Source organism: Spinacia oleracea, chromosome 3 (genome assembly GCF_020520425.1).
Source record: "Spinacia oleracea cultivar Varoflay chromosome 3, BTI_SOV_V1, whole genome shotgun sequence".
Lineage (NCBI taxonomy): Eukaryota > Viridiplantae > Streptophyta > Magnoliopsida > Caryophyllales > Amaranthaceae > Spinacia > Spinacia oleracea.
Genome location: NC_079489.1, coordinates 51281437 through 51308773, shown reverse-complemented (window position 1 = coordinate 51308773; position 27337 = coordinate 51281437). Strand labels below are relative to the sequence as shown.

The window sequence follows — 27337 nt, the reverse complement described above, 5'->3', positions numbered from 1 at the left end:
TGTAAGGAAAAATATATTCATGTGGGATCTTGTTAGATTCGTCTCGAAATATACTTTCAAATTATCAAATTTTTATAACTTTTTAAAATGTATAATGAGAGATATTAGTGGTTAAAATAGTGCATTGGCAAGCGTGAAATCACAGATGGTGCAATTAAAAAAAAATGGAGGAAGTATTTATTTATTATTTGTTATTAATTATTAATTATTTGTTATTTGTTATTAATTATTAATTATTAATTATTAATTATTAATTATTAATTATTAATTATTAATTATTAATTATTAATTATTAATTATTAATTATTAATTATTAATTATTAGTAATAAGTTTCAAGAAGTTCCAATAAGTTTCAATAAGTTCAGAGATAAGTCCCAATAAGTTCCAATAAGTTCAGATAAGTTCAGATCAGATAAGTTCAGATAAGTTCAGATAAGATCAGATAAGTTCAGATAAGTTCAGGTCAAATAAGTTGAACAGAACGCACCCTAAGTTTTTATAATTGTTATGGAAAGGTTATTTGCTTATTAATAGTTAATAAGTAAAATGTTTGTGTTTATTTTATTATGATATTTTAAATGCGTGGATGTTTATTATAATATGAATGACATTATATTTTGCATGGTTATGACTAATATGGCCCGAATTAGGATAGAAAATATGATTTGCGAATCGTTGAATATGAATGTAAATTAAATACTATATGCATATCGTTTGTATTTTTGTAATTTTAAATTTCAATTATTCATTACTTCAAATCGTGTAATCAAGCATGAGGATCCAAGGAGTTTCAAGGATGGTTATCCATGGAGATTCAAGAAAAGATTCATGAAGATTAGTTTCCTAAGTTTAGGGGTCATACTAGATCATTTTAAGTATTGCTTTTATTAGCTTTAGCATTTATTTTGTTTTAAATGCTTGCTTATAAGTTTACATGTGGTTAATTATTTATGTGTTAACTTTTAATTGACCAACTTGGTAAACTTAGGTCCCAAAACAATATTGAGTTTAAGTGAGTTTCCATACAACACCTATAAAGCCTTAGATCATAAGTAATAGGTTCTGCCAAAGCACCAAAGCAGGGTGTTACTTATTATTCCGGGGATAGTAGGGTAGATTTTTGAAACTTACATGTTAATGTTTGGTTTAACTCAACAAAACCATCAAAAGACAAAGTTTTGGATTTTGAAGCTAAGAGATAGGAAAATACAAAGAGTTGTTAACCTGTCTACCAAGAGTTATAATTAGTTATAATTAGTAAAATGTTTACTTACAGTAGCAGGGCCAAAGTCCGTTTGATTGTAGTAGGAGGGGATCTTGGTTATTTCTTTATTCAAAGGGGACTTCTAATTTTGACTAAAGGGTAGCAGTTAAGTAAATTTCTTCCTAATAATCTCATTACTCAAACGATCCTTTCTTGTATGCCCACACATCCAACGTAACATGCGCATCTCCGCCACATTCATCTTATGCACGTGATAATATTTCACTACCCAGCATTCCATGCCGTATAACAACGACCGTGCGGTAAAATTGTCGCTTCAATCTTTGGGGCATGCCTGGATCACATAGGAACCCCGTGGCACTTTTCCACTTCAACCAACAAGCCTTGATTCTATGAGCCACATCGACATCCAATTCCCCATCCTTTTGGATAATAGATCCTAAATAACGGAACATTTCAGAGCCTTGGAAAATTTTCCCATTGAAGTAATCGCCCCTGTCTCTCTGTCTAAGACTCCACTAAACTTACACTCCATATATTCCGTCTTGTTTCTACTCAACCTAAAACCCCGAGATTCCAAAGTTTGTCTCCATAACTTCAACTTACTTTCCACTCCTTTTGTTTCATCAATCAACACAATGTCATCTTCAAACATCATGCACCAGGGCATACCATCTTGAATTGACGAAGTCAATTCGTCCATGACTATAGCAAAAAGAAACGCTAAGTGCGGAACCTTGACGCACTCCAATCGTAATGGAGAATTATTCTGTCTTACCAACACTAGTTATCACACTCGTGCTAACTCTTTCATACATGTCCTTGATGATATCAATATACTTCCTCGGAATTCCTTTCCTACTTAATGCCCACCAAAGAATTTCCCTTGGTACCTTATCATACACCTTCTCCAAATCAATGAAAACCATATGTAAATCTTTTTTCTTATCCCGATAATTCTCTATTAGTTGCCTTATAAGATGAATGGCGTCCATAGTCGATCTCCCAGGCATAAACCCAAACCGGTTCTCCGAAATCTTCACGGTTCTCCTTAATTTTTGCTAAATAATCCGCTTCCAAAGTTTCATAGTATGACTCATTAGTTTGATTCCTCGATAGTTGGCACAATTCTGGACATCACCATTATTCTTGTACAAGGGGATGATAGTACTTTTCCTCCACTCTAATGGCATCTTATTACTTCCCCAAATCTTGTTGAAAAGAATTGTCAACCATACAACCCTTCTCTCTCCCAAGCATCTCCAGACTTCGATAGGTATACCATCAGGCCCCACTGCCCTCTTGCGTCCCATCTTTTTTAATGCTATTTCGACTTCTCTTTTCAATTCTTCGCATAAAGTCTAGGTTAACCATATCCCGAGGGATATTTGTATCTCCAATATCGTGCCCTTGATCCCCTCTCCATCCATCCTTGATTTCCTTATCTCCAACCAAAACTTTTTGATCGACATCTTTCACACATTAAATCATCCTGATGTCTCGCGTCTTTCTATCTCTCATTCGAGCAAGTCTATAGATGTCATTTTCCCCTTCTTTTGTATCCAATCTTGCGTAAAGATCCTGATTAACCTTTGCTATAGCCTCTCTTACGGCCTTCTTTGCTTCCCTTTTAGCCTCCTTGTACTTCTCGTAGTTCTCATCACTTCTACATTTTCCCAACTCTTTATAGCATTCTCGTTTTCTCTTTATATCTTGTTGCACAACTTCGTTCCACCAATACTTGGTGGCATGATTCCTTTAGATTGCCCTAAGACCTCTTTCGCCACTCCCTTTATGAAGTGCTCCATTCTTGTCCATAATGAGTCTATATCCAAATCCATATCACCGGCCCAAATACGCCCAAATACCTTCACTTGCCAACTTTTCCACGAATTTTAGTTGTTGCTTTCCTAGAAGTTTCCTCTACTTGATCCTAGGCTCCACTAGTGGTTTTCTCCTCCTTATATAACTTCTACCTCGAAAATCAAGTACCACAAGTCTATGAAGGGTTGATGTACTCTCACCCGAAATCACCTTACAATTGGTGTAGCATTGTTTCAAAGCAATCATTACTAAAAAGAAGTCGATCTGACTCGTATTACCTCCACTCCTATAGGTTACTAGGGGAGAGTGTCTTTTCTCAAACCAAGTGTTCATTATACTCAAGTCATATGCCAATGCAAAATCCAAAATAGCATTTCCCGCTTCATTCCGATACCCATACCCAAAACCACCATGAATGCTTTCAAATCCATCGCGACTCGAGCCTACATGTCCGTTGAGATCCCCACCAATGATCAGTTTCTCACTTTTAGGGAAACGTTGCACCACTTCTTCCAAATCCTACCAAAATTCTTGTCTAGTTGAAACATCTAGTCCTGCTTGTGGTGCATAGGCACTCACAATAGTTACAACTTCATTCCCTATCACAAGCTTAATACTCATAATTCGATCACTCTTTCGAGACACGTCCACTACATCATCAACATATTCTCGGTCGATAAGGATGCCTACCCCATTCATACCCCTAGTTTTTCCCGAATACCAAAGCTTATAACCCCATGGAGCTATTTCTCTTACCTTGTTTCCAACCCACTTGGTCTCCTGCAAACTTAAAATGTTAATTCTCCTTCTCATAACCTCTACTAATTCGTCAAATAGCCAATGTTCCAAGTCCCAAAACGCATCCTACTACCCTTACCCTTACCCCTACTCGTACCATGAAACTTTGGATAGTTAACACCGAAAGAAAATAATTAGAAACACATCAACAACCACAAACCACAAACCACAAACAAGCTAAAAAACTATACAAAAGCATAGAACCTCCTATCAAATTATAATAGACGTAGTCACCCAACCAAATAATAGCCATAACTGCAGACCTCCACAATATATTCTGATAAAAATCACAAAACCAACCAAGCTGATACACATAGCACTCAAATTTTTTTAAAATAAATTTATAAAGCGAGCCTCGCATGGCTGATGTGAATCCTTGCACATCAGATTTGACCAGACCCTTGCACCTTCTACAACAATCCAAGCATATAACATTAATGACCTAAGCTACGGCTTCTTTCATGCAAAACAGACCTTGTTTCTTCATTTTGTATTTACAATTCTCTTAATGTTCTAGCACCATTTTTGGAATTATATTTCGTCGAAACAGTATTTTTTTTGCATCTAACTAGAGAAAAGACTTCCCTATAACAATTGAATCCGACAAATGAGAGCAAAAAGGCATAATGATCGTATTTTTTTGCATCATAATAAAGGCGCAAATCCAAGATGATTTCAAGTACCTTTTGAATGTACGTCGAAGGTCCTAAAAAGTGACAAATTTCCATCAGAAGTTCAGCCAAGCTCATTCGGAAATTTGCAAGACCATCAGGCAGCTCATTGTTTCCTCCATCTCCGTCATAAGTAGATTCATCAACCTATGCATATAAATAAACAAACACTTATGGTTGGGAAATTCCAAAACAACAGATATCAGAAGGGGTGGAACATGCGACAAAGTGTGCAAAAATATAGTAGACAAGCACTACCAAGTTACCAAGTACCATTGAGATCATCCAACCAAACTCAGTAGAAACCAAGTGTCAAAAGATGCATTGTACAGACCAAAAAATCAGCTACACAATGAGCACCTAGACAACTCAAACATAAGGCAAAGGCAGAAAACTAACCATATGCCTCAGTCAAATAAAGTACAAGTAAAATATTTGATTAGAACAATCCAATCTGTACGATGCTAAAGAGAACTGCAACTTGTTCATCACACAAGCCATTAGCCTCGGTACAACACACCAGAAGTGATAATAATACTGACCATGAAATACCAATGATCATAAACTTAGACATAGTTCAATCTGAGCAAAGAAATTAACTAACTTTTCATAGAAAATTATAAATGGTTCAAAAGGGCAGGAAGTAAAGGGTGCGTTCTATTAACCTCATTTTCACTTATTTTTCCTTAACTTGTTTTATCTGAACTTAACTAAACTTATGTGAAGTTAGAACTTATCAAAACTTTATTTTAGTTACAAATTGTACTTGCATAACCCTTATTTTTCCTGAACTTATCTAAACTTAACTGAAGTTATTTTTCCTTAAATAAGTGGAAATAAGGTGAACATAATAGAGCCTAAGTAAGAATTGTAATATTGACCATGAACTGTCAATGACTATAAACTTAGACAACTGAGCAAAGAAATCAACTATTTTCCATAGAAATTAGAAATGGTTCAAAAGGCCAGGAAGTAAGTAAGAATTGTAGTACACCTAGCAGCGGAGCATCGAGTTAAATTAAGAAAGAAACATTTTCCCATTTCTTTGTTGTTTATGTCATCCGTACTTACATGGGATTTTACAAATAGAACATGTAAAATTAAGAATAAAATTGAAACCTGAGTGCGCAGCAGTAGAGCATCAAGTAAGGCTGAGAACACAGGGAAAAACATTTTTTCAATATGTGCTCTTCTTTTCCTCTCATCCGCATTGAGAGCTAGTATATAGCTAGCAAGGCTTCCCCTGAAATATATAAAAGGGAAGTTACTAAGTTGTTGGGGCTTATTTGACCCCAAAAAAGATAAAATAAATCCCTTCATCTATTTCTCTCTTGCTTCACTCACGGAGTCACGGATGTGAGCCACATGCACAACACATTCATAGGAATCAAATCACAAAACAAAATCTTAATGCAGCCATATGAGTTTATAAATTTGCTGAATTCAAGGGTGGTAAGTTTAGAACTCCACAGGAATACTAATAAAAATACTACAGGGGAGAACTATACCAGAATTGCAATGTTGAATCTGCTATATCCCAATCTTCACTAGAAAATACCACACACCTGCAAATATATGATGATATTAGTATTTCTAAGTAGAAAACACTGAACTTCTACAAGACTGAGCAAACGGAATCTTCCATACACACACATACAAAGTATTATAGCAGCTAGTCATTCACCGGTATATAAAGTCACATAAAAAATTTCAGGTCAAGAGATATAGTAATAACATTAGTACTAATTTAAAAGTGCCATTAATCTTAACTCCTTTGCATAAATGAATACAATATAGTTAATATTATTCTATTAAGAATTGACAAATTACCCTTAAGCCTTTTAAGCCACCGTTAGTTTTTCAATTCCAACATCCACAAATTTCAATGTTTTGAAGGACTTCAAACTCTGGCATCTCACCGTAATCTTAATCCCTTGAAGAGTATAGAAGAAAAGAGTAACAGAGCTCCCTTTCTTCATTTCATCCTACATAATGAGCATCACATCTGTTCTAGTTGAGCAATATTCTTTGAGCTACAACTTGGTCTATATAATGAGTGCATGCTAAGTAAAAACAGAAAAACTTACAGGTCATGTGTTCATTGACATACAGCAATAGCACACAAAAAAATTTACGTTGGTGATATAAAACCTACTTCAAGAAAAGTGACATGTCATGCTCTAGTTTCTTCCTATTCGGGGTATTAAATCTTGAATGCATCACCATATCGCAATTGCTTAAAGGTTTTTAACTAACTATGATTGTGAAACTAAGCTGCAACTACCACACGCGTAACTAACTATGATCGTGAAACTACGCTGCAACTACCACACGCGTAACTAACTATGATCGTGAAACTACGCTGCAACTACCACACGCGTTGCCTGGGAAACTAGTTCAGAATTACTTATTGCGAATACAACTTCTAAGACATATAAGTATAAAACATTTCCTGTTATATTAAATCCATCCATCTTTTCATTATTCATGATATTTATGCTCCAACAATCTCAAACTTCATAGTGTTTATCCTAGTTGCCTACAGAGGAAATTAAAGTAAAACGGACAAGAACCACTAGGAATAGATTTTAATCAAGCAGTGCAGTAAATGCTAGAAAAACAATAGATAATTAGAATAATAAAGTTGAAACTTGTAACATACTCCACCAGTAATTTTTTAGGAGTTACATTTCCCTTTTTGGTAACTTTTACATTAAATATTACACCTAAGGTCCCTGATCCCCATTGTTTATTATTTTTCACTTTCCCATGGGTCCCACTGATATTACAAACAATTCTACATGGGTTTACTTCCCTTTTTCATTATTTACCCCACTTTCTCTCCTTACATTTCTTTATTGCCCACTTGCATCATTATTATAAGAAAATCAACTCACCTTCCTTAATCTTTGTGCCGATCAACATGTAACTCCTAAAAGAATATGGAGGAAGTACGTAAATGAAAAGGAGGACTATGAATGAGAAACAAAGTATTATTATTATAGCCTTATCTTCCAACACATTAACATTGATCGCCAAAACTTCTTTTTCCTCTGGTACAAGCAGTCAATTTTGCTAATTAAGGATAATGCACATGTGCAGCAGTCAAACAGAGATAGGAAAGACAAAATGAGAATGGGCAATAAATGCACATGTGCAGTCAAACAAGCATGTGGAGCCGTAGATGGAACAATCATCAACTTCAAAAAGCACAATACGAGATGAAAATCACCTCCCTTGAATCCAACAGAAACAAGTTAATAAATGATAACAGACCTCAAAAGTGCATCTGCTAAGATCAGAGCTTCGGAACTTGCTTCTACAATCAGAGATGGTGCCTAGCAGAAAACAAGGTAAGAAGAAAGAAAATTCGTCTCAGCAGTAATTTACTACAATATTGCAACGATAAAAGACAGGTAAATTTTGAACTTAACAAGTCTAAATATTTAGCTGAGATTATCAACTTACAGCCTGACCAATTTCTGACAGCAAGCATGCAATTCCACTGACAATTTTTTCATCTCCACTGCCAAGAGCTGGAAGAAGTAGAACATCCTTTAAAAACTGAACTCTACATAATAAAACCTGAGGTAGCTCCTACAAAGCCAAGTAAGACAATATATAATAAGATCACCAATAATTGCTGGACAGAAAAAAAGAATTTAGTAGCAGCACAAAAGACTCTTTCAACTTGATAAATGGAACAGATATAGTTCTGGGGGACCAAAGGACCTTAAAAAAGAAAAAGTAACAAAGTAAGATCAAAAGAGCTAGAGAACCAAACTGTAAGCTTGTAAGAAACCAAAGACGCTCCTTGGAATGCCCCAACAGGAAATAGCATAAAGAAAAACAAGCCAAAAAATTTATCAATTAAAACCATCCACAGCAGAACCAGCATATGAATCTAATTTATTTATTTTCACTCATAAGCATATAAATCTACTGAAAAATGCTCTGTTAAAATTGCCCAAGTTCCATATTTTGTGGTGCGCTTATGGTTGCAGCCAAGGTAGCATGGAAACGAACAGGATCAGGGGAGAGATAAACCACCAAAAATATGAACCACATAGGAACAAGTACCGAAAAAATAGTAGAACAAAAAACAATTGGGAGGGTGAAATTCATCCGAGAGAGAAAGGGTAAATCTCTTAGACAAGAACTACAGAGAATTAACAAGAAAGGACGGAATTCCGGAGACTCAGAGAGTTTAAGTCCTTAGTCTGGCAATGCACTTGACGACACGGAGAACCGCCGCGAAGAGTGGGCTGGTGACAAGTAGTTTGCCGGCGACTTGACAGCAACAAAACGCATGGCCACCGGCACCGGAGATGTTAAATAGGCGAGAGACTCAAGTCAGCTCAGGTTTAGGATTGTGTAAGTTTTACTTTACAGAAATAAAAAGTTTTTTACAGATAAAAAGAGGAGTGTGGAACTGCGGATTTCACCTACCGCCTGAAATCACTGAGACAAACATTTTGCACATTTTCAAACCGCCAAAAAGTTTTCAATTACTAGAACTGTATTTTGTATGTGTTTCATTCCCATTTTAAGCCACAGCGGGAACGTTTAACGGTGACCCTCAAGATGAATCCGTGATTCATATCTAGCAGCCTTTAACAAATATTTCAGGAGTATTTTACTAGCACTGAAGCTTTATTCTGAATCATATGATGCAGAAGAACAAGATTAAACAGACACAAAACAAAAAAGAGTATCATAGTCAACAGCAGAATGTTGGAAGCAGAAGCCAGTTGTGTGAACATTTTGACGTAAGCCTCCATTTCTCTCTATATGAAAAAAGTTATTTCAAGCTTGCAGGAAAGAAAAGCAGGCGGGAAGGGAGATTATTACAAAACTGGAGACTAGTTCCTCACAGAGAATATCATCGAAAGAAGAGACAAGAGCAAACAAATAAGGGGGGGGGGGGGGGGCAAAAAAAAAATCAAATTGGTATCCTTGCGAATGATAGTTCTAGTCATTCTATGAGTTTCTCCCCAAAATGTAAGAGAATAGAGAGGATTTAGAACAATTTCACAAGCAAGCACAATTTCTCTTTTCTAAGGGGAAAGCTATTGGCAACCCAGAGGTATTGCACTATTGCACAACTCATAGGTTAACCTTATTCCCCATAAAATCGGCTCAATCGAAAGTTGACTAGGATATACTACTTTTTCAAGGAACGTTAGTTATGTTCGAAACACAAGGTATTACATTACTGGGGGAAATATGAATCAAATATGAACCACAATGCCCATTAAATTTGAATAAAATTAAACTACCCTCGTTTCACATAATAGAACTTTACAAATATAAATAAAACTACTATAGAAAACTAACAATGCTAGCATCGAGTAGACACTTTTAAAAGTTCAAACAAACAAGTTACTTCCGGTTACTAACCTTAGGCTAGGATTACCCTGTATATAATACCATCATGTTATCACGTGAATGTTTCTTTTCTACATCAGTGTTTTTCATAAAGTGCAATTCTTCTGGATACAGATTCCAAATCAAAAATTTATATTCTACCACAAACAGTGCTACGGAAGTTTTAAACGTACCAAACTAGACTCCTATCGATCTACCTGAATGTGTTGGGGCTCTGTATATATTTGGTTAAAATTGTACACTGAAACAATAACGTAAGAAACTACTGCTACTGATCTATACTATGGGATTCTCAAGAAAAATATTTTGTTTTCTATGTTTAAGAATTTCAACAAGAAAAGGCCTACGACTGATAAGTTTGTTACACTAGCCAGTTCAAAAATGAAAAATGTAGTTAAATTCTGACACAATTTTCAGCTATCTGATATGAATAGACATAATTACAAGAGCAATACCTCATGGCGACTAACAAGCTCAACAAGTACTTCAACCGCTAGATCAAAAGAAGATGAAACCTAAATGAAGAAACAAGACATTAGTAGAAACCTTTGTCGATAGGTCCCCTTTCCCCCCTGCCCTTTCTTAAATGGCAGGTTGTTAGAATAATGAGCACGCCAAAAATCGCCAATCAAATGACACCGAACACGACAGCTAAGGAGCTGACTAACAAACCTGCAAGGAGTTGAACACATAATTCAGAAGAGGATGAGAAGGCAATGAGCCAGAAGGAATCTCCGAGAAGCACCCAGCTCGAACCTGCAATTGAAAACACGTAGCTTAATTTGACAAAAGCAGTGAAGAATAAAAAAAATACATGGAGATTGAATCCTGTCCGTTGTGCGAATAACTAGTCATAACTCATCAAAGTAGTGAATCATGAATTCAGGACTATGAAATCCAGCTTAATAGCGGCATTTAATTTAACTACAGACAATAGGAAATGAATGAAACAGCTTAGTCCAGCAATCCAAGTTTCATTAACGAGCGTTAAATAATTTACGACACTGATCTTACCCAGCTGAGTAAGCACCGCAATATCTTCCTATTCCTTTCATGCATCTGGTTGTTATCTTCGAACCTTTTCTCTGATTGCTGCCTCAGGAACTCAAGAACCATAGAAGTATGTGATAGAAGCTGCATTTCAACAATTCGTAAGAGGCAGGACAAAAAGAACGCAAAAGCAAAGGATATGCTAGTTCTGGTTGAGGGGACACCTCTCTTGTATACTGAGACCGCTGTGCAAAATTTATGCTACTATCAGTACTTTGATCCTCAACTACTTCTTCCGGCAAAACAGTTAGCATCTCTATAACAGCAATGTTGCCGTTTTCCTGTGTTTGAAAACTTTGAAGACTATAAAAAAGTTGTTCAATAGGTTGCCTATACTCTGCTGCTCGCAGTACAAGTGCAGAGAGCGCCAAACATATCTGCGTTAATAGCTGCCAAGAAGGATAGTGGAGACAATGAAAAATGGTTGCTAAGAAAAAACTAAGCAAACACATGAACATCAAATATGCGATATCCAGAAGCAGAATTTACATGGTGCATTCAGAAATTGTTCGACATGACTTCGTCTTTTCTATGAATACCGTGACAGACAAACTAATTAACTAGAGAGATTAAAAACCTGTGGGGGTCCTGAACTAAATCTTCTAGCAGCCACCAAAAGAGCATTCAAAAGTGCATCCTTTGCTACTGACTGTAAGTAGTAACCCTCATTGTGTATCTGCCAAAGAAAATTATTATTCAAAAGAGAGTTATCACGCAGCAGAAACTTTAGAGTTCACCACAAATTCCGGCCTTCTTTTTTTCCACTGTCAATTTTTGCAGAACCAACTTTAACATTCTAGATTCAAAATACGTGGAATTCAGAATTTCAGAAGCTAGGAAGAAAGAATTGTTAATTTGATTTATCAACATTCCCAACTCTATACTGGAATTTACTTTAACATTTTCAAAACAATAAGCTGGAGAATAAAGGACAGACCAGTAACCACATAAATTATCAGCAAAGTAACCCAAATCAATCATAGTAATCAGAAGCTTCCAATGTGTCCATCTTATGAAAATACTATATTTCAAGACTTCTGAAGAACATATACATTTCTTTGGTCAAAATAACTTCTGCCGGTTCTGTATTTCAGTATGTTAACATCGGGAAAAAAAATAACAGAGTGCAAAAAAAAGGGCGTTTTAGATATTTTAGATGGACACCAAACTCCAAGAGTTGGCTTATGTAATAGAGATAATAGAAATTAAAAAAAAAACCTATAAAAACTCACTATTGACCAAATTTCACAATACGTGGAGACTATCGCAGAGGCTTTTGACCTGTTTTGCAGGATAAAGTCAGGGGAAGAGTGAAGAGTGAAGACAAAAAAAATCGGACTTTATGCAAATAAAAATATTAGCCCATCGTTCTTCTAGTCAGTCAAGTCCCAATAATCGAGAAATCCCACACTTTGGAAACTTAACAGGGTAGATCAATGAAGGACGAGCATGGTATCCACATAACCTTCAAACCACTGGAATACAAGTCAAGGTATTTTAGTAAGAAAAGAAAACAAACATAGGAAGGTAGAAGGCAAAGGGTCCTTCAGAAAAATCCGTGAAAGAATATTGCTTGGCGATCACAATTTGCCAAAACCTACAAAGAATCTTCATAGAGAAGAAAGATATACTATTTTATCCTATCCTGCAAAGCATCAATATATGTAGTTCTAATCCTGAATGTGTAACTCGATTCTTTCCAGCAACAAACCAAACAAAAATAAGCAAATCATGCCAGAAACTTTCTCCCGTTATTCCTTCTAAATTTTGCACAAGTGTCCTGCTTTCAAAATGTACTTCCAATCAACTGTAGCAAACTAGCAACAGAAGAAAATAATCCCATTACACAAGTCACAACTAAATTAGTACAAAGCATAAATATCAGAAGGAAATGGGGAATGCACTCTTCCGGCCAAGAAGTTCTTTCCCCCTGTCAGTATCTTGTGACTCGTAAGTTGAACCATGAGTAAGATAAGGCAAGCGCAATTAACACAAGAATAGAGCAAAATAATGAACAGCCATTCTTCTGTAGGGTCTTAAAACAACACCAAGTAAAGATTGAGTTTGGCACACATCTACTCAGTTGACGAGGGTATCACCCAGTACAATTACTCAACTTCATTTCAATCCTAGCAATAAATAAGGACATACAAAATTACATGCTAACAATGCTCTTCCTGCATATTACCTTAACTGGAAAGTTACTATCCATCTCAAGAACAATGTAAACTGTAGAAGCACGAGCTCGAAATCACCAGGATGCATATCCTCACTCTTCCAAAAACATCAGTTCGTCACAGTCATGAGTTAATAAACCAAAATGTAACTACATTGATTCCAAGTGTTCCAAGCCATAAATTATAAGCTAGAATTCACCAGGATGCATGTCCTCACTCTTCCAAAAACATCAGTTCACACAGTCGTGAGTTTATAAACCAAAATGTAACTACATTGATTCCAAGTGTTCCAACCATATGTCAGCACTTCACAATTACAGCAACAAAAAAAATCACAAAGAAACAATTTAATTCCACAAAATCCATTTGACAACACCACCAAAACAGCAATCCAACACACCCATTTCACTATCCGTGCAACCCAAAAAACTTTAAAAAAAAAAGCTGAAAATCAATGGAAAATCAAACAAACCTTGCGTTTAAGAATCTGGGCAGCAAAGAATTCGACTTCGAATTCGGAGAAAAGAGGCGGGGGATGTGAGGAGGAAGTGAGGAGAGAAGTGGCAACCTCCCAAGCAGCTTCAGATTGTTGAAACTGAATCAGCCATTGATTTGCTGCAACTCTATTGCAAGATTGTGAATCATGGTTCAACACATTAACTGCTTGCGCAACCTGGATTTGTAGTTCCTCCATTTTCTTTAAAGGGGGTTTCTTCAATTCAAATTTTGCTGCGCAAATTCAAAATAAAAATTGAAATGGGATTTTTATAATGATGGGCGGAGAAGACGACGCCTGTAATTCTGTGCGGTTGATCTGACGGTTTTTATTGGGTCCTAAACTGTAAGGAAGAGGGGTGAGCCGTGAGTGAGGGGAGAGAAAATGAAATGTCAGAAGAAGCACAATCTGGAGAGCGAAAATGCTACACAATTTGGGTGCACGGATCTTGTTACCTCCTTTTGGGCTGAACAATCGGAGTGGAACTTACCCCTTCACTTACGTTCTTCGGGTAACCAATCTTCGATCGACCTTGCGCGCAACAGGTTTATATTAAAGTACCGTTTGGTTCACACGGGGCAAACCGAATGAACTCAATAAAGGAAAAGAGGAGGAATGAAATGAATTCCCTTTGATATAAAGTGTTGTTTGGGCGGCAGAAAATGCAATTACTACTATTGTGATTGATACAATTAAATGTAGGTGTAGGAAATGCACCATTAAAAATGTATTTAGGCAACTAATCAAATAAAATCTAACAGTGTTGCTTACTTACATGAGGGTTACTGAAAATGAAATGGGCGATCCGATTGCATCACCCAATTGTGTAGTTCTAGTCCAATTGTGTAGTTCTAGCTTGATGTTGATGAGAGAGAATCATAAGACAAAATACGGTCATCGCCGTCATTGTCGTCTCGCTGTCAACAATTTTACCACTAACTGAATACGTCAATCGAAGCAGCAGAAATCTTCTTTTTGCTTGAACAATTTACATCGTCTCTGAAATAAATCCTCTTATTGTTCGACTTTATTTGATTATTGAATTACAGGAAACCCTAATTTAAAAAACTATTGCCAAATTGAAGAAAAAAATGGTGATTTGGGGTGGTTGCGTGGGTATGGTTAGGGGTGGCTGGGGGTGCGTGATGTTGGTGGCAGTCGCGGTTGCGTTCTCGGAGTTGGGTCGGCGGTTGGGTAAGGTGAGGTGGGTTGACGACGAAGGTGGTTCAGATGGTGGGTGGTGTTGATAATGTTGGTTATTGTGGTCAACGATTTTGGGGATGTTGGAGGACAGGGAATGGAAAAAACATGGGGGGTATGTATTCAATTTATTCAATTTAGAGGACTTTTAGGGCAAGTGAGAAAGAAAATAAGGTAAAGGGAACGACAAAAAGGGCCTAACAAACAACAACAAATGGAATCATACAAATTCATTCTCTTACCCTTAGATGAATACGCTCAACCAAACGCCCCATAATATTAACGTACACCAAAGTTTCACACATACGAACGAAACAATTAGGACAGTCGCGGATAAAATTGCCAGCTCAATTCCTCTCACGCAATTTCAAGCTACCTGCCAAATAATAAGAGGATAGAAAAAACAAAAAAATAATGCAAAAACCAGAAAAGAGAGCAAGAGATAAAAACACAGAGAAACGACCGAAAACGCAGAGAAGAGATCAATTTGCGATCGAATGCAATGGAAAATCTAATTAGAAGCGTTATTCAATCAACACAAAGCATACAATTGCCAATTGAAGTTGATATTGGGCATGCAACAATTGAGGACATTCTCAATATCTCTATGCACAACAATGGTTTGGCAAAGGAAGATTCAAATTATGAAATCAAAGCTGGAGAACAAGAATTCCTTCTGAATTTGAAGGTAATTTAAGTTTTAGCTTCTGTAATTGTGTTTTACTAAAAAAAACCCAAAATTAGGGTTGTGTTATTATGTTGAACTACCAGTAAATAAAAGTTAGAATAAACAGGTTGTGTGGTTAGCTTTAATAGTGTAAAAGTTATTATATGCAGTATTATAGTCAAATAAATCATTATGTTATTGCAAAGCATCAAAAATTATGCGTTTGTAACTTATTTATGCATTTGGAGTAAAATTTACGGTTGCGAGAGTAAAAGTTACAGTTGTTCATGTAAACATTATGTGGAGGTGTTGGTTTGGTTGTACTATTGGTTTAGATTATGCGTTTGTAAAAGTTACATTTTTCCAAGTTAAGGTTACAGTTTTCGTAGTAAAAGTTAAGTATGTACAAGTAAAAGTTACATAGAGGTGTTGGTTTGCCTACAATGTTAGCTTAGATTATTAACATGATATTATTAAAGTTCATATTTTTTTAATCAAAGTTAAAGTTTGGATTTTTTGGTATTTACTACCTTGAAAATACACCACTTTTGTATTTACTACCTTATGAAAATTTTATTTTAAATTACTACCTTAAAGTTCCAATTTATTTTTATTTATTACCACTTTATAGTTTTCTCATTTTAAAATTAAGATATCTCTTTCGTTTCTTAATCATTTTAAGTGATTCAAATCCCATTCTTCTCATTTATGTGTAAGGATTCCATTGAGATCTTGCTTTTAAAATTTTACAAAAGGTAAAACGAATTAAATATTATACGTAAAAGTTTAAAATATATATGAATTATCAAACGAATTTTTTTGAAATGTCGTTCTCAATGAAATCCCTATAGAGCAAGGAGGATAATGAACTTTGAATCACATTAAAGGATTAAGAAACCAAAGAGATATCTTAATTTTAAAATGAGAAAATTGTAAAGTGGTAGTAAATAATAAAAAATTGAAAGTTTAAGGTAGTAATTTAAAATAAAAATTTCATAAGGTAGTAAATACAAAAGTGGTGTATTTTTAAGGTAGTAAATAACAAAATTTCCTTAAAGTTTTATGCGTAAAAGTTAAGGTTTTGTAATTAAAAGTTTGTGTTGTTTATATTAATTGCAATAACACAATCGGACAATGATATTGTTGGATCGCTGATGAAATTCACCGGAGAAAAAGTAGATGAAGTGCTAGATTTCTACAAAAAACATGCTAGTACAATTGGATTTTCCATAAGGAAACACAACAAAAGATTCAAAGTTAGGACAAGAATCGTGCTTGAAAAAGTATTTGTTTTTTCGGCAATTCAACATGAGTAACAACCAATAGAAATAACAAAAGAAGAAAGTGGAAATAGTTGTTCCAGTTGTGCCAAAAAATAGAGAAAAGCAAGGCAAGTTCCGATCACAAGAACTCGATGTAAGGCATGCTTGAGGGTGAAATTGAATTCTCAAGGGAGGTGTGAGGTTGTTCATCTTGTGATAATGCACAACCATGATTAACGAGAAATAAATGGCACTGCCTGCATAGATCTAAAAGGCAGATAACAAAAGAAAGGGGAGAGGCAATTGAAACTATGCACAATCCAGTACAAGTTTCTGTGATGTTAGTAAAAGTTACATGTTTGGTAATAAAAGTTGCAGTTTTGGTAGTAAAATTTAGTGTTTTAAAACTTTAAATTTTAGTTGTTTATTTACATTATTTTATGCACACCTGACATATCTTTCATCCACCTCTTCTTTTAAGTACACGACAATTGAAGCTGGATGAGAAGAAAATTTGGGGCACTCGAAGAAGGACCATCTTAATTACTGCACGAGGTTAAAAGTGAAGCAAATAGAAGGAGGTGATGCACAAGCAGTAGCAGACATAATGTATCTAGAGCATGAAGGGGACCCAAACTTCTTTTTAGATTTAGATTGGATGAGAAAGGCAAATTGAGGAGCTTGTTTTGGAAGGACTCTATGATGACGGAAGACTATGATATTTATGGAGATATAGTTTTTGACACAACATATAGAATAAATAGGTATAACCTAATTTGTGCTCCAATAGTTGAAATAAACAACCATTGGAAAATTACATGTTTGGTTGTGCATTCAAATGACATGAAAAGATCGAGTTGTTTGTGTGGCTTCTGTAAACTTTCAAAAAGTCAATGGGAGGAAAAAGTCCAATATCAATATTTACAGATTTGGATGCAGCAATGAACAATGCCATCAATCAGGTAAAAGTCAATAAGGATTTGTTCTTAAAGTTTAAGTTGTCTTGATAAATGTTAAGTTTTATTAGTTAAAGTTAGGTAAACTAGTATAAAACTTTTCTTAACTTTTACTACACCATGTTTAAATTTTATATTGATATTCCTAACTTTTCATTTAAGGAAAACCTCAGAAGTTAAAGTTGGTCATTTTGAGTAAGAAAAAGTTAAAGTTAGCCTTGTTGTATTAAAAGCCAGGCTTGATGTAGTAAAGTTAGGTAAACTTACATTAAAATAATTAACTTAAATTTTAGCAAAGATTTCCAAACTTTTAGTATAACTTTACTGACTTTTACTTAACTTCACCAAAAATCAATATTTACACCAAAAGCCTACAAAGTTGAAGTTGTCTTGGTAAAAGTTACGGTTTATTAGTAAAATTTATAGTTTTTTAGTAAAAGTTATTGATATCTGTAAAAAGTTACTGATGTGTAGGTAAATCTTGTGTTTTATACGTAGGTCTTCCAGACGTGAGACACATATTATGTGTATGGCATTTGTATTAGAATGCTATTACAAGATTTGGGGAATTGAAACGAGATGCAACTTTTAAGAAGACATTCAACTATTGCTTGTATAAGTGTGTCACTGAAGTTGAATTTGAAACCAACTGGAGAGCAATGCTGCAAACATATGAGCTGATAGGGGAAAAATGGTTTAAAAATGTCTACGATTTGAGAGAAAAATGGTGTCCTGCTTTAAGAAAATACTTATTTTCTACTGGAATTTTGTCTTCACAACGAATGAAAGCACTCATCACGCCATCGGGTTTAGAGCAAACAGAACATCAAGTTTAACTGAATTCTATAGATTGTTCAAAGGTGTAATTCCCCGTAAATTTATAAATTTTATTCATATATTTTAACGTATAGCTATTTATATTTAAATAGAATTTACGAATTTTAGTAATAAATATATATAATTAAAGTATATTTATTTTATTTAATTACATTCTAAATAATTTAATGATTTATGCAATCAAACATAATTTTTAGAATCATACTTTGAAAAGAATTTGAATTACGAAAACACGTTTGAATTTGTAAAATACTTCTAATCGGTTTTGGATTCAAACACTAAAAGAAAAACCCAATTAGTAAAGCCCACAATAAATAAACCCCAAACTCCAAAGTTACTCACAATTATTCTCTCTCCTCTCAACTCACAAACCCACAAAAACAAAACTCACGTAACCCCCTTTCACGTGAACTTTGTTGCGCCTCCTCCTTGCTTCAGCTGCTGCTGCGCCACCGCCTGACCACCGCAGCTGCTGACAGGCTAAAGTCGTATCACCTTATCAAAAATAAACCTAATTCCACTAACAAAATAGTAAGGGAAGTAGGGATCGTATCCACAGGGAAACAGGCGTTCTTTCTACTACTAATTAACTAATCTAGACTATTGGTAACAAAAGGTTTGGGTTGGTTTGTAGATTAAACTAAAGCAATAATCGAAATGAGAAATATCAATATTAAGGGAATCTAGGGCAGCGGTTCACCATGGTGGTGGTTGTTCAAAGGATGATGGATGGTTACACCTGATACTTCTTTATTCAGGGAATTTCCATACTCCTTGAATTCTTATGCAACTGGTCTCTATATTATGCTCATGGAGCTGGATATTATGTCATCCATGTTTGCACTCCCAAACTACCTCCCAACCCGGAAAAAAAACATCTTATTTGGATTTAAGTGTCTGCTAAGTTCCTGTGTACCATCTAATTGCTGGTTGTTAGTATCTGAAGGTTATTTCAGGAGCTTGGTTGTGCTTTCTTTGTTGCTTAATCTTTAAAGAACAGTCTGTTTTTGGGTGGGTTTGTGGACCAAAATTTTGCATATTCAAATTCATTCCCCAGCATTTGTACAGAACTGATCAGAACTGACCAGTTCTGTGCACTGATCTGCACAGCTCAGATCAGAACTATGCAGATCAGTGCACAGAACTGATCAGTTCTGTGCACTGATCTGCATAGTTCTGATCTGAGCTGTGCAGATCAGTGCACAGAACTGGTCAGTTCTTTATTTTTATTTTAAAATCATGCTTTTGAAGGTATGTAATTTTGATGATTTTCCAATGCAGTAGCGTCAGGCATGGATGAAGATCAACACGCAAATTCAGGTCCTTCTAACAAATCACCAAATCAAGTGCCCCAAAAGCAAAAAAAGAAGCCAAGAGGCCCTACAAAAGGAATAAAATCCATGCCCGGGGTTCCAAGAAAAATTGAATGGGATCACTTGGACCGACCCACAGGGAAATGGGCAACGGATTACAAGAATCACATTGGCGAGATAAGTCGCGCAAAGGTTTCAATATTGATCAGAACCTGGGAAGATGTTTCACAAGGAATAAAAGACACTTTGTGGGAAGACGTCAAGGTAACCGGTTTTATTTTGGAAATTCAGTTGTACATATCTACGTGTCTTTTTCATGTGCTAAAAGACTTTCTTGTTCCTTTTCTTTTTCTTTCATTTAGAGAGAATTTCATATCACAGATGAAACTAAGAAAGAAGTTGTCTTAAAGAGTTGTGATAAGCGTTGGAGGGAATTCAAATCAAGATTGACGACTGGTTGGATCCGGGGTACAAGGAAAAGGCCAAAAGATGAAAAGATGCCATATGATTTGTATAGTTATATAACTAAGGATATATGGAAGGAATTTGTGAAGATACGTACCTCCGAAGAAGCTGAGGTATAAAAATTATTCTTATTTAAAGTCTTGTTATAATCTAAGTTTTATTTTGTTGTAATAATTTCTTTTACCCCCCTAAAATTAGGAAATAAGTGAGAAAGCAAGACAAAGTCAATCTTTCAACATATATCCTCATCATATGGGACAGAAATCATATGCTGAAATGACAAGTGAATGGCAGAGAAAAGGGTACATTCCCTCAGTTTCTTCGTCATCTGAAGGTTCCTCTGCGTCTACAATTTCTTCAAGTTTGCCGAGTAGGACATGTTTATGGCTTCTTGCAAGATCGGTACCAGATGAGAAAGGAAATCCTTACTTGCCGGATGAGGGCACACAAAAGGTCAAAGAAAATATTGTAAGTTCATTTAACAATTTTGCGTAATGTTGTGATTCCTCTAATTTCATATATGTTCTTAAATATGAAACCAAGTGTTGAACTTTTCTCAAAACCATTTGATTTCATGTAGGATGAATGGAAAAGGAAACAAGATGAAGGGGAATTTGTTCCCAAAAGTGCACGAGATGATGTCTTATCTCGTGCACTTGGTAAGACTAAAGAAGGGAGACCACTAACATTTGGTGGTGGAGTAGGCATCAAAGCTGTGTGGGGGACCGGAGAGCGGCGTAGCTTTCGACGGTATGGAGATGCGGAGATGGAGGAAATGGAAGCAAGAGTGACCAAAAGGGTCAAAGATGAGACAATACAAGAGATGAACTCCAAGATGGATGCCATGGTCATGGAGAAATTTATCACATTTGCTAAAGAACTTGGTGTCCAAATACCAAGCCATATGAGGATAGACGCAAATGTTCATAGTAGTTGTCGTTCCGGGGGTTTAGATCCATTTGCCGACATTACGGTATGATAATTTGTGTTTTTCAAGTACTTTGTTTCTAGTTAATTCTATTGAACTTTTCTAACATGTTACATTGTATTTGCCTTATTGTTCAAAATAAATAATAAGGAACCTGTCCCGTGCCATCTATACCTGAACATAGGCTCGGAGAAAGTCTTTGTTGCCTATGGTACCATATGTCCAGAGTTGCTCCTTGATCACCACAACGACGTCACGTCCGATAACGTGAAAGTGAGCGTTGATGATTTTGAGCCCGCGTACAAAGAAGCTCCCGTCCCCGTGCCTTCTCAATATATTAAGAAACTTGCTCAAGCTCATGGTACCTTCACTCAGTGGCCAAAGCATTTGGTGTCGCTTACGAATGAGGAGGTAACTAACATATGCATGATAATTTGAAGTAGAACTATTATACCATGTATGCTCACTAATATGTATATCGTTATTTGAAAATCATACCTCAGGTAAACAAGCCTACAAGTAAAGAGCCTAAAGGGAAAGGGAACAAAGGGAAAGAGATAGTGGTTGGGGGAAGTGGAACAAAAGCGTCCAACACTAAATCAAAAACCTATTTCCTTGAAAATTATAAAGTGCAAAATTTGAGTGGTAAGTGCAATGTGATGAAAACTATGATGTTGGGATTAAAAGAAGGGGAGCATGTTAAGGTACATTGCACTAAAAGGACATTCAATATGGAAAAGGACTTTGAAATTAGTGTCACCGTTGAAGACACCGATCAACTTCTCTCGGGAGCATGGCTCAATATATCAATAATACAAGTTTTTGCTACGTGAGTTACCTAAATTCATATTTTGCCCCTAAATTTGATTTTTATGATTGTCTTAACGTTCTTACACTCTATATTATAGGGCTTTGAGTGAGTTGTGTTTTCACGATGATTGTCACCCCAATAGCATTGGATTCATGTGCCCGGAGATGATATCGGCCACCATGTTAAAGTCCGATGCAGATCGAATTCTATTGTACATGACGAGGTCCATGAGTGCACTTAGTTCTAAGACATTCATCTTATGTCCATACTACGAAAAGTATGAAAATTACTTTGAACTTCGTTTTTAATTGATTGTTATAAATTTAACTTTTTTTTTTCTAACTACATACGTTTATTGTTTGTATGTAGGAGTCACTGGATGCTTTTAGTTCTTTGCTTGTCTAAACGTGAGGTCTACATATTTGATTCTCAACAGAAGAAGAGAAATTTGATGATTAAGGAGCCACTAAACAAGTAAGTAAAGTATGCATATGAAAATGCCATTTTTGCCTAAATTTTTGCCTTAGGTTCTTTAGTTCAAAGTTGGGTTCGAAAACATCATTTTTGCCTAAAAATGACCTAGGACGACCCAATTAGCCTTAAATGTGAAATAATAGATTGTAAAGGGACTTAGAAAGTTATAACTATGCATATGAGACGTGTAATAAGTTTGAAAACATTCCTTAGGTTCTTTGGTTCAAAGTTGGGTTCGAAAACATCATTTTTGCCTAAAAATGACCTAGGACGACCCAATTAGCCTTAAATGTGAAATAATAGATTGTAAAGGGACTTAGAAAGTTATAACTATGCATATGAGACGTGTAATAAGTTTGAAAACATTCCTTAGGTTCTTTGGTTCAAAGTTGGGTTCGAAAACATCATTTTTGCCTAAAAATGACCTAGGACGACCCAAATAGCCTTAAATGTGAAATAATAGATTGTAAAGGGACTTAGAAAGTTATAACTATGCATATGAGACGTGTAATAAGTTTGAAAACATTCCTTAGGTTCTTTGGTTCAAAGTTGGGTTCGAAAACATCATTTTTGCCTAAAAATGACCTAGGACGACCCAATTAGCCTTAAATGTGAAATAATAGATTGTAAAGGGACTTAGAAAGTTATAACTATGCATATGAGACGTGTAATAAGTTTGAAAACATTCCTTAGGTTCTTTGGTTCAAAGTTGGGTTCGAAAACATCATTTTTGCCTAAAAATGACCTAGGACGACCCAAATAGCCTTAAATGTGAAATAATAGATTATAAAAGGCCTTAGAAAGTTATAACTATGCATATGAGACGTGTAATAAGTTTGAAAACATTCCTTAGGTTCTTTGGTTCAAAGTTGGGTTCGAAAACATCATTTTTGCCTAAAAATGACCTAGGACGACCCAAATAGCCTTAAATGTGAAATAATAGATTGTAAAGGGCCTTACAAAGTTATAACTATTCATATGAGACGTGTAATAAGTTTGAAAACATTCCTTAGGTTCTTTGGTTCAAAGTTGGGTTCGAAAACATCATTTTTGCCTAAAAATGACCTAGGACGACCCAAATAGCCTTAAATGTGAAATAATAGATTGTAAAGGGCCTTACAAAGTTATAACTATGCATATGAGACGTGTAATAAGTTTGAAAACATTCCTTAGGTTCTTTGGTTCAAAGTTGGGTTCGAAAACATCATTTTTGCCTAAAAATGACCTAGGACGACCCAAATAGCCTTAAATGTGAAATAATAGATTGTAAAGGGCCTTACAAAGTTATAACTATTCATATGAGACGTGTAATAAGTTTGAAAACATTCCTTAGGTTCTTTGGTTCAAAGTTGGGTTCGAAAACATCATTTTTGCCTAAAAATGACCTAGGACGACCCAAATAGCCTTAAATGTGAAATAATAGATTGTAAAGGGCCTTACAAAGTTATAACTATGCATATGAGACGTGTAATAAGTTTGAAAACATTCCTTAGGTTCTTTGGTTCAAAGTTGGGTTCGAAAACATCATTTTTGCCTAAAAATGACCTAGGACGACCCAAATAGCCTTAAATGTGAAATAATAGATTGTAAAGGGCCTTACAAAGTTATAACTATGCATATGAGACGTGTAATAAGTTTGAAAACATTCCTTAGGTTCTTTGGTTCAAAGTTGGGTTCGAAAACATCATTTTTGCCTAAAAATGACCTAGGACGACCCAAATAGCCTTAAATGTGAAATAATAGATTGTAAAGGGCCTTACAAAGTTATAACTATGCATATGAGACGTGTAATAAGTTTGAAAACATTCCTTAGGTTCTTTGGTTCAAAGTTGGGTTCGAAAACATAATTTTTGCCTAAAAATGACCTAGAACGTACGACCCAATTAGCCTTAAATGTGACTACTACGTATATAATTGCATTTACATGTGTAAACAAAGTATATAATTGCACTTACATGTAAAATATTCTTTGCATTTACATGTGTAAACAAAGTATATATAATTGCATATTTTATCGAATGTGTAGTGCTTTTCGGAGTTACAAGAGACTAGGTGGACAATCTAAGGGAACTAAATTAACATGGATTCCAGCACAGGTATATATATATATAATTAGTTTATTATTTACCTAAGAAATAAGTTTTTCAAAATTATAACATACAATGTGATAGAAATTTTACTTGTGTTATTTATTTTAATGCATTTAGTGTGCTCAACAACCGGGATCACTAGATTGTGGCTACTACGTCATGCGTTTTATGTACGACATAATAATGAATCATGGTAATAGTCAAGATCTTACTAAGGTATGTTCTCATAAACTACGTACTTTATATAATAAATTGAAGTACACAAAACTATTATATTGATCAATCGTTGATAAATTGAATTATTTACACTTTTTTAGGATTTTTCAAGAACATTGCCTTATTCAGCGGAGGAGATTAATGAGGTGAAAGATTTTTGGGCAGATTACTTCATGAACAATGTCGAATTTTTAGCTTAATTTGTAATATGAACTTGATCTCTAGCTAGCTACGTACCTTTGTTGTAATAATTTTATGTTTGTTGTAACATGTTGGTTGATCGATCTATGACGAATTTAATTGCCTTTTATTGGGAACGTTAATTACGTTGTAAACTTTTGTGACAGGTATTAATTATAAATGTATTCCCGGTATTGGGAATGAACCGTCTAATTTCAAAGACGATCATGTCGGAATTTCCAACTAAAATATTAAAAAACGAATATTTTTTTTTAAAAAAATAAGTCATTTGCAACGCACGTTAGCTCAATGTGCGAGGCAAATGACTTAATTTTTTGGCGCTAAAATTGTCATTTGCGTCGCACATTAAGCTATTGTGCGTGGCAAATGACTTTTTTTTTTGCGCCTAAAAGTCATTTGCGTCGCACATTTATCTAATGTGCGTTGCAAATAACTTTTCAACATGGTGCCTGAAAAGTCATTTGCAACGCACATTAGCTAATTGTGCGACGCAAATGAACCTTATTTGCGTCGCACATTTAGCTAATGTGCGTTGCAAATGACTTTTCAGGCATCATGTTGAAAAGTTATTTGCGTCGCACATTTGCTAAATGTGCGACGCAAATAAGGTTATTTGCGTCGCACAAATGTGCGACGCAAATGACTTTTAGTCATTTGCGTCGAGAGCTTTTGCCACGCACGATGTGCGACGCAAATATGCTTAAAAGTGCGATGCAAATGACCCTTTTTCCACTAGTGCCACAAATGCAGACCGGGATTGGAAAACGGACAACAACAATCAATTAATAATCATAACTAGGAAAACATGCATCTCTCGAATCTTTTGAATTCCTTAGGATAATAAAACTAGCAGACTCTCGCTATGTATTAGAAATAATTCCTATCTAATAGCCACAGACCAAAAACATCAGATTTATACCTCTCGGCACATAATCTAAGGTTAATCAAACTCAATCAAAATAGTCTGGCCGAACTGAATTGACGAGCAATAATAATAAGCTATAGAAATTACGATTAATTAATCAACTAATCAAGTCCACAATTAATCCAAATCATGCATCCATGGATCCCCTAAACCCTAGAAAAGTAACTACTCACACATAATGAAAATAGCTAAAACAATATTAATCAATGGAGACATAATTAGAATAATTAAATAAGCAAGTAAAAGCAATGAAATTGAATGAACAAACTTTAAATTAAATAATACCTAAATGAAGAACAACGAAAGAACTCAAAGGTTTGAACTTTCAATTTAAAATAAAGCTAAGTGTTTTCAATGTTTTTAGAGAGTAAACTAAATTAAGAGTAAAGCTTAATGCCAAAAACTAGAATAAAATCAAAGGTGCCCGCTAATAAAAACTCATGTCAATATATATAGATCCCCTAAATACGTACGGAGAAAACCGAAGAAAATATGGGAATGCAGCGAAAACCGGTCGGGTTCTGAAACCCAGTCGATTTTTGGCACATAAGCTTATTCCAAATTCTGATGTCTTCAAAACCGGTGCCTCCGGATTTCCAAATCCGGACGAATGCGAATGCAGAAGTTTAATTCCATGATCCAAAAACCGGCCGGTTTCTAGAACCCGAGGCCACCGGTTTTTGGTGCAATGAAGCTTTTTCCATGAGCTTTGAAATCTTTAACTCGAGCCTAACTTCTCCGGGCTTAGTTTGACTTTTGTGGCCCCTTAAAGTTGGCTAAAATTCCCCGCACTAGCTTGGGGTGTGTGTAGTCGTCTAGGAACAACAGATATAGGTCTTAAAAGACCAATTATCACCAAAGGGAGGTCCTGCAACTAATTAAACTACACAACACATATTAGCACTAAAATAGGCTCCGAAGAGCTCAAATGTGATGAAAAGTGCATACGGGACGGGGGTAAAAACTATATAAAATATGAGTGTATCAAATTCCCCCAAGCTAAACCTTTGCTTGTCCCTAAGAAAAGAGCATCAATGAGACGTAGACGATTAACTCACCCCAAAATCAATGCAAAAGGTGTATGATAAAACAAGGATCAAATCAAGGCAGGCAAATATCATGATCGAAATCTCTAGTCCCCACAGTTACACATCAACCGGTACAGTTCAAGCAAGGCTCACAAGGCATACGTATAAAATCAAGATTGGGCCTCACCAAGTGAATCACTCCTCTCGTTATGTGGCGGGCTAAGCGAACCAAATGTGGCCCGTTCACTCACCTTCCCATTATGAATATGCATACTATCAAATGAGTAGTAGCCCCTCCCAACTCACAACACTTGTATGTTTGAAGGTTCTCCAA

At 35.5% G+C, this 27337-nt stretch overlaps 2 protein-coding genes across 3 annotated transcripts in view; one reads left to right on the top strand and one right to left on the bottom strand.

The window, feature by feature from the left end:
• LOC110797511 (transportin MOS14) overlaps nucleotides 1-14083 on the bottom strand; it is a 43201-nt gene extending 29118 nt beyond the window's left edge. Inside the window, exons 1-11 of one of the 2 annotated variants that reach the window (XM_056840292.1) lie at nucleotides 13607-14083; nucleotides 11535-11633; nucleotides 11122-11346; nucleotides 10922-11041; nucleotides 10580-10663; nucleotides 10363-10422; nucleotides 7988-8116; nucleotides 7796-7857; nucleotides 6028-6084; nucleotides 5639-5762; nucleotides 4532-4666 (exon numbers count right to left, since the gene is read on the bottom strand). In XM_056840292.1, coding sequence (XP_056696270.1) covers nucleotides 4532-4666; nucleotides 5639-5762; nucleotides 6028-6084; nucleotides 7796-7857; nucleotides 7988-8116; nucleotides 10363-10422; nucleotides 10580-10663; nucleotides 10922-11041; nucleotides 11122-11346; nucleotides 11535-11633; nucleotides 13607-13828 — 1317 coding nt within the window. In that variant the 5' untranslated portion in view covers nucleotides 13829-14083. The remainder of the gene's footprint in view (nucleotides 1-4531; nucleotides 4667-5638; nucleotides 5763-6027; nucleotides 6085-7795; nucleotides 7858-7987; nucleotides 8117-10362; nucleotides 10423-10579; nucleotides 10664-10921; nucleotides 11042-11121; nucleotides 11347-11534; nucleotides 11634-13606) is intronic. The other variant, XM_022002626.2, reaches the window with a different exon arrangement.
• A 5729-nt stretch (nucleotides 14084-19812) lies between these two features.
• LOC130469004 (uncharacterized) lies at nucleotides 19813-25234 on the top strand. The gene is made up of 11 exons (XM_056838044.1): nucleotides 19813-20129; nucleotides 20228-20443; nucleotides 20529-20798; nucleotides 20911-21303; nucleotides 21409-21669; nucleotides 21762-22087; nucleotides 22167-22346; nucleotides 22439-22543; nucleotides 24570-24639; nucleotides 24751-24849; nucleotides 24951-25234. Exons 1-11 carry the CDS (start codon nucleotides 19845-19847, stop codon nucleotides 25047-25049), a joined length of 2304 nt encoding a protein of 767 aa, XP_056694022.1. The 5' UTR covers nucleotides 19813-19844; the 3' UTR covers nucleotides 25050-25234.
• Nucleotides 25235-27337: the final 2103 nt, after the last annotated feature.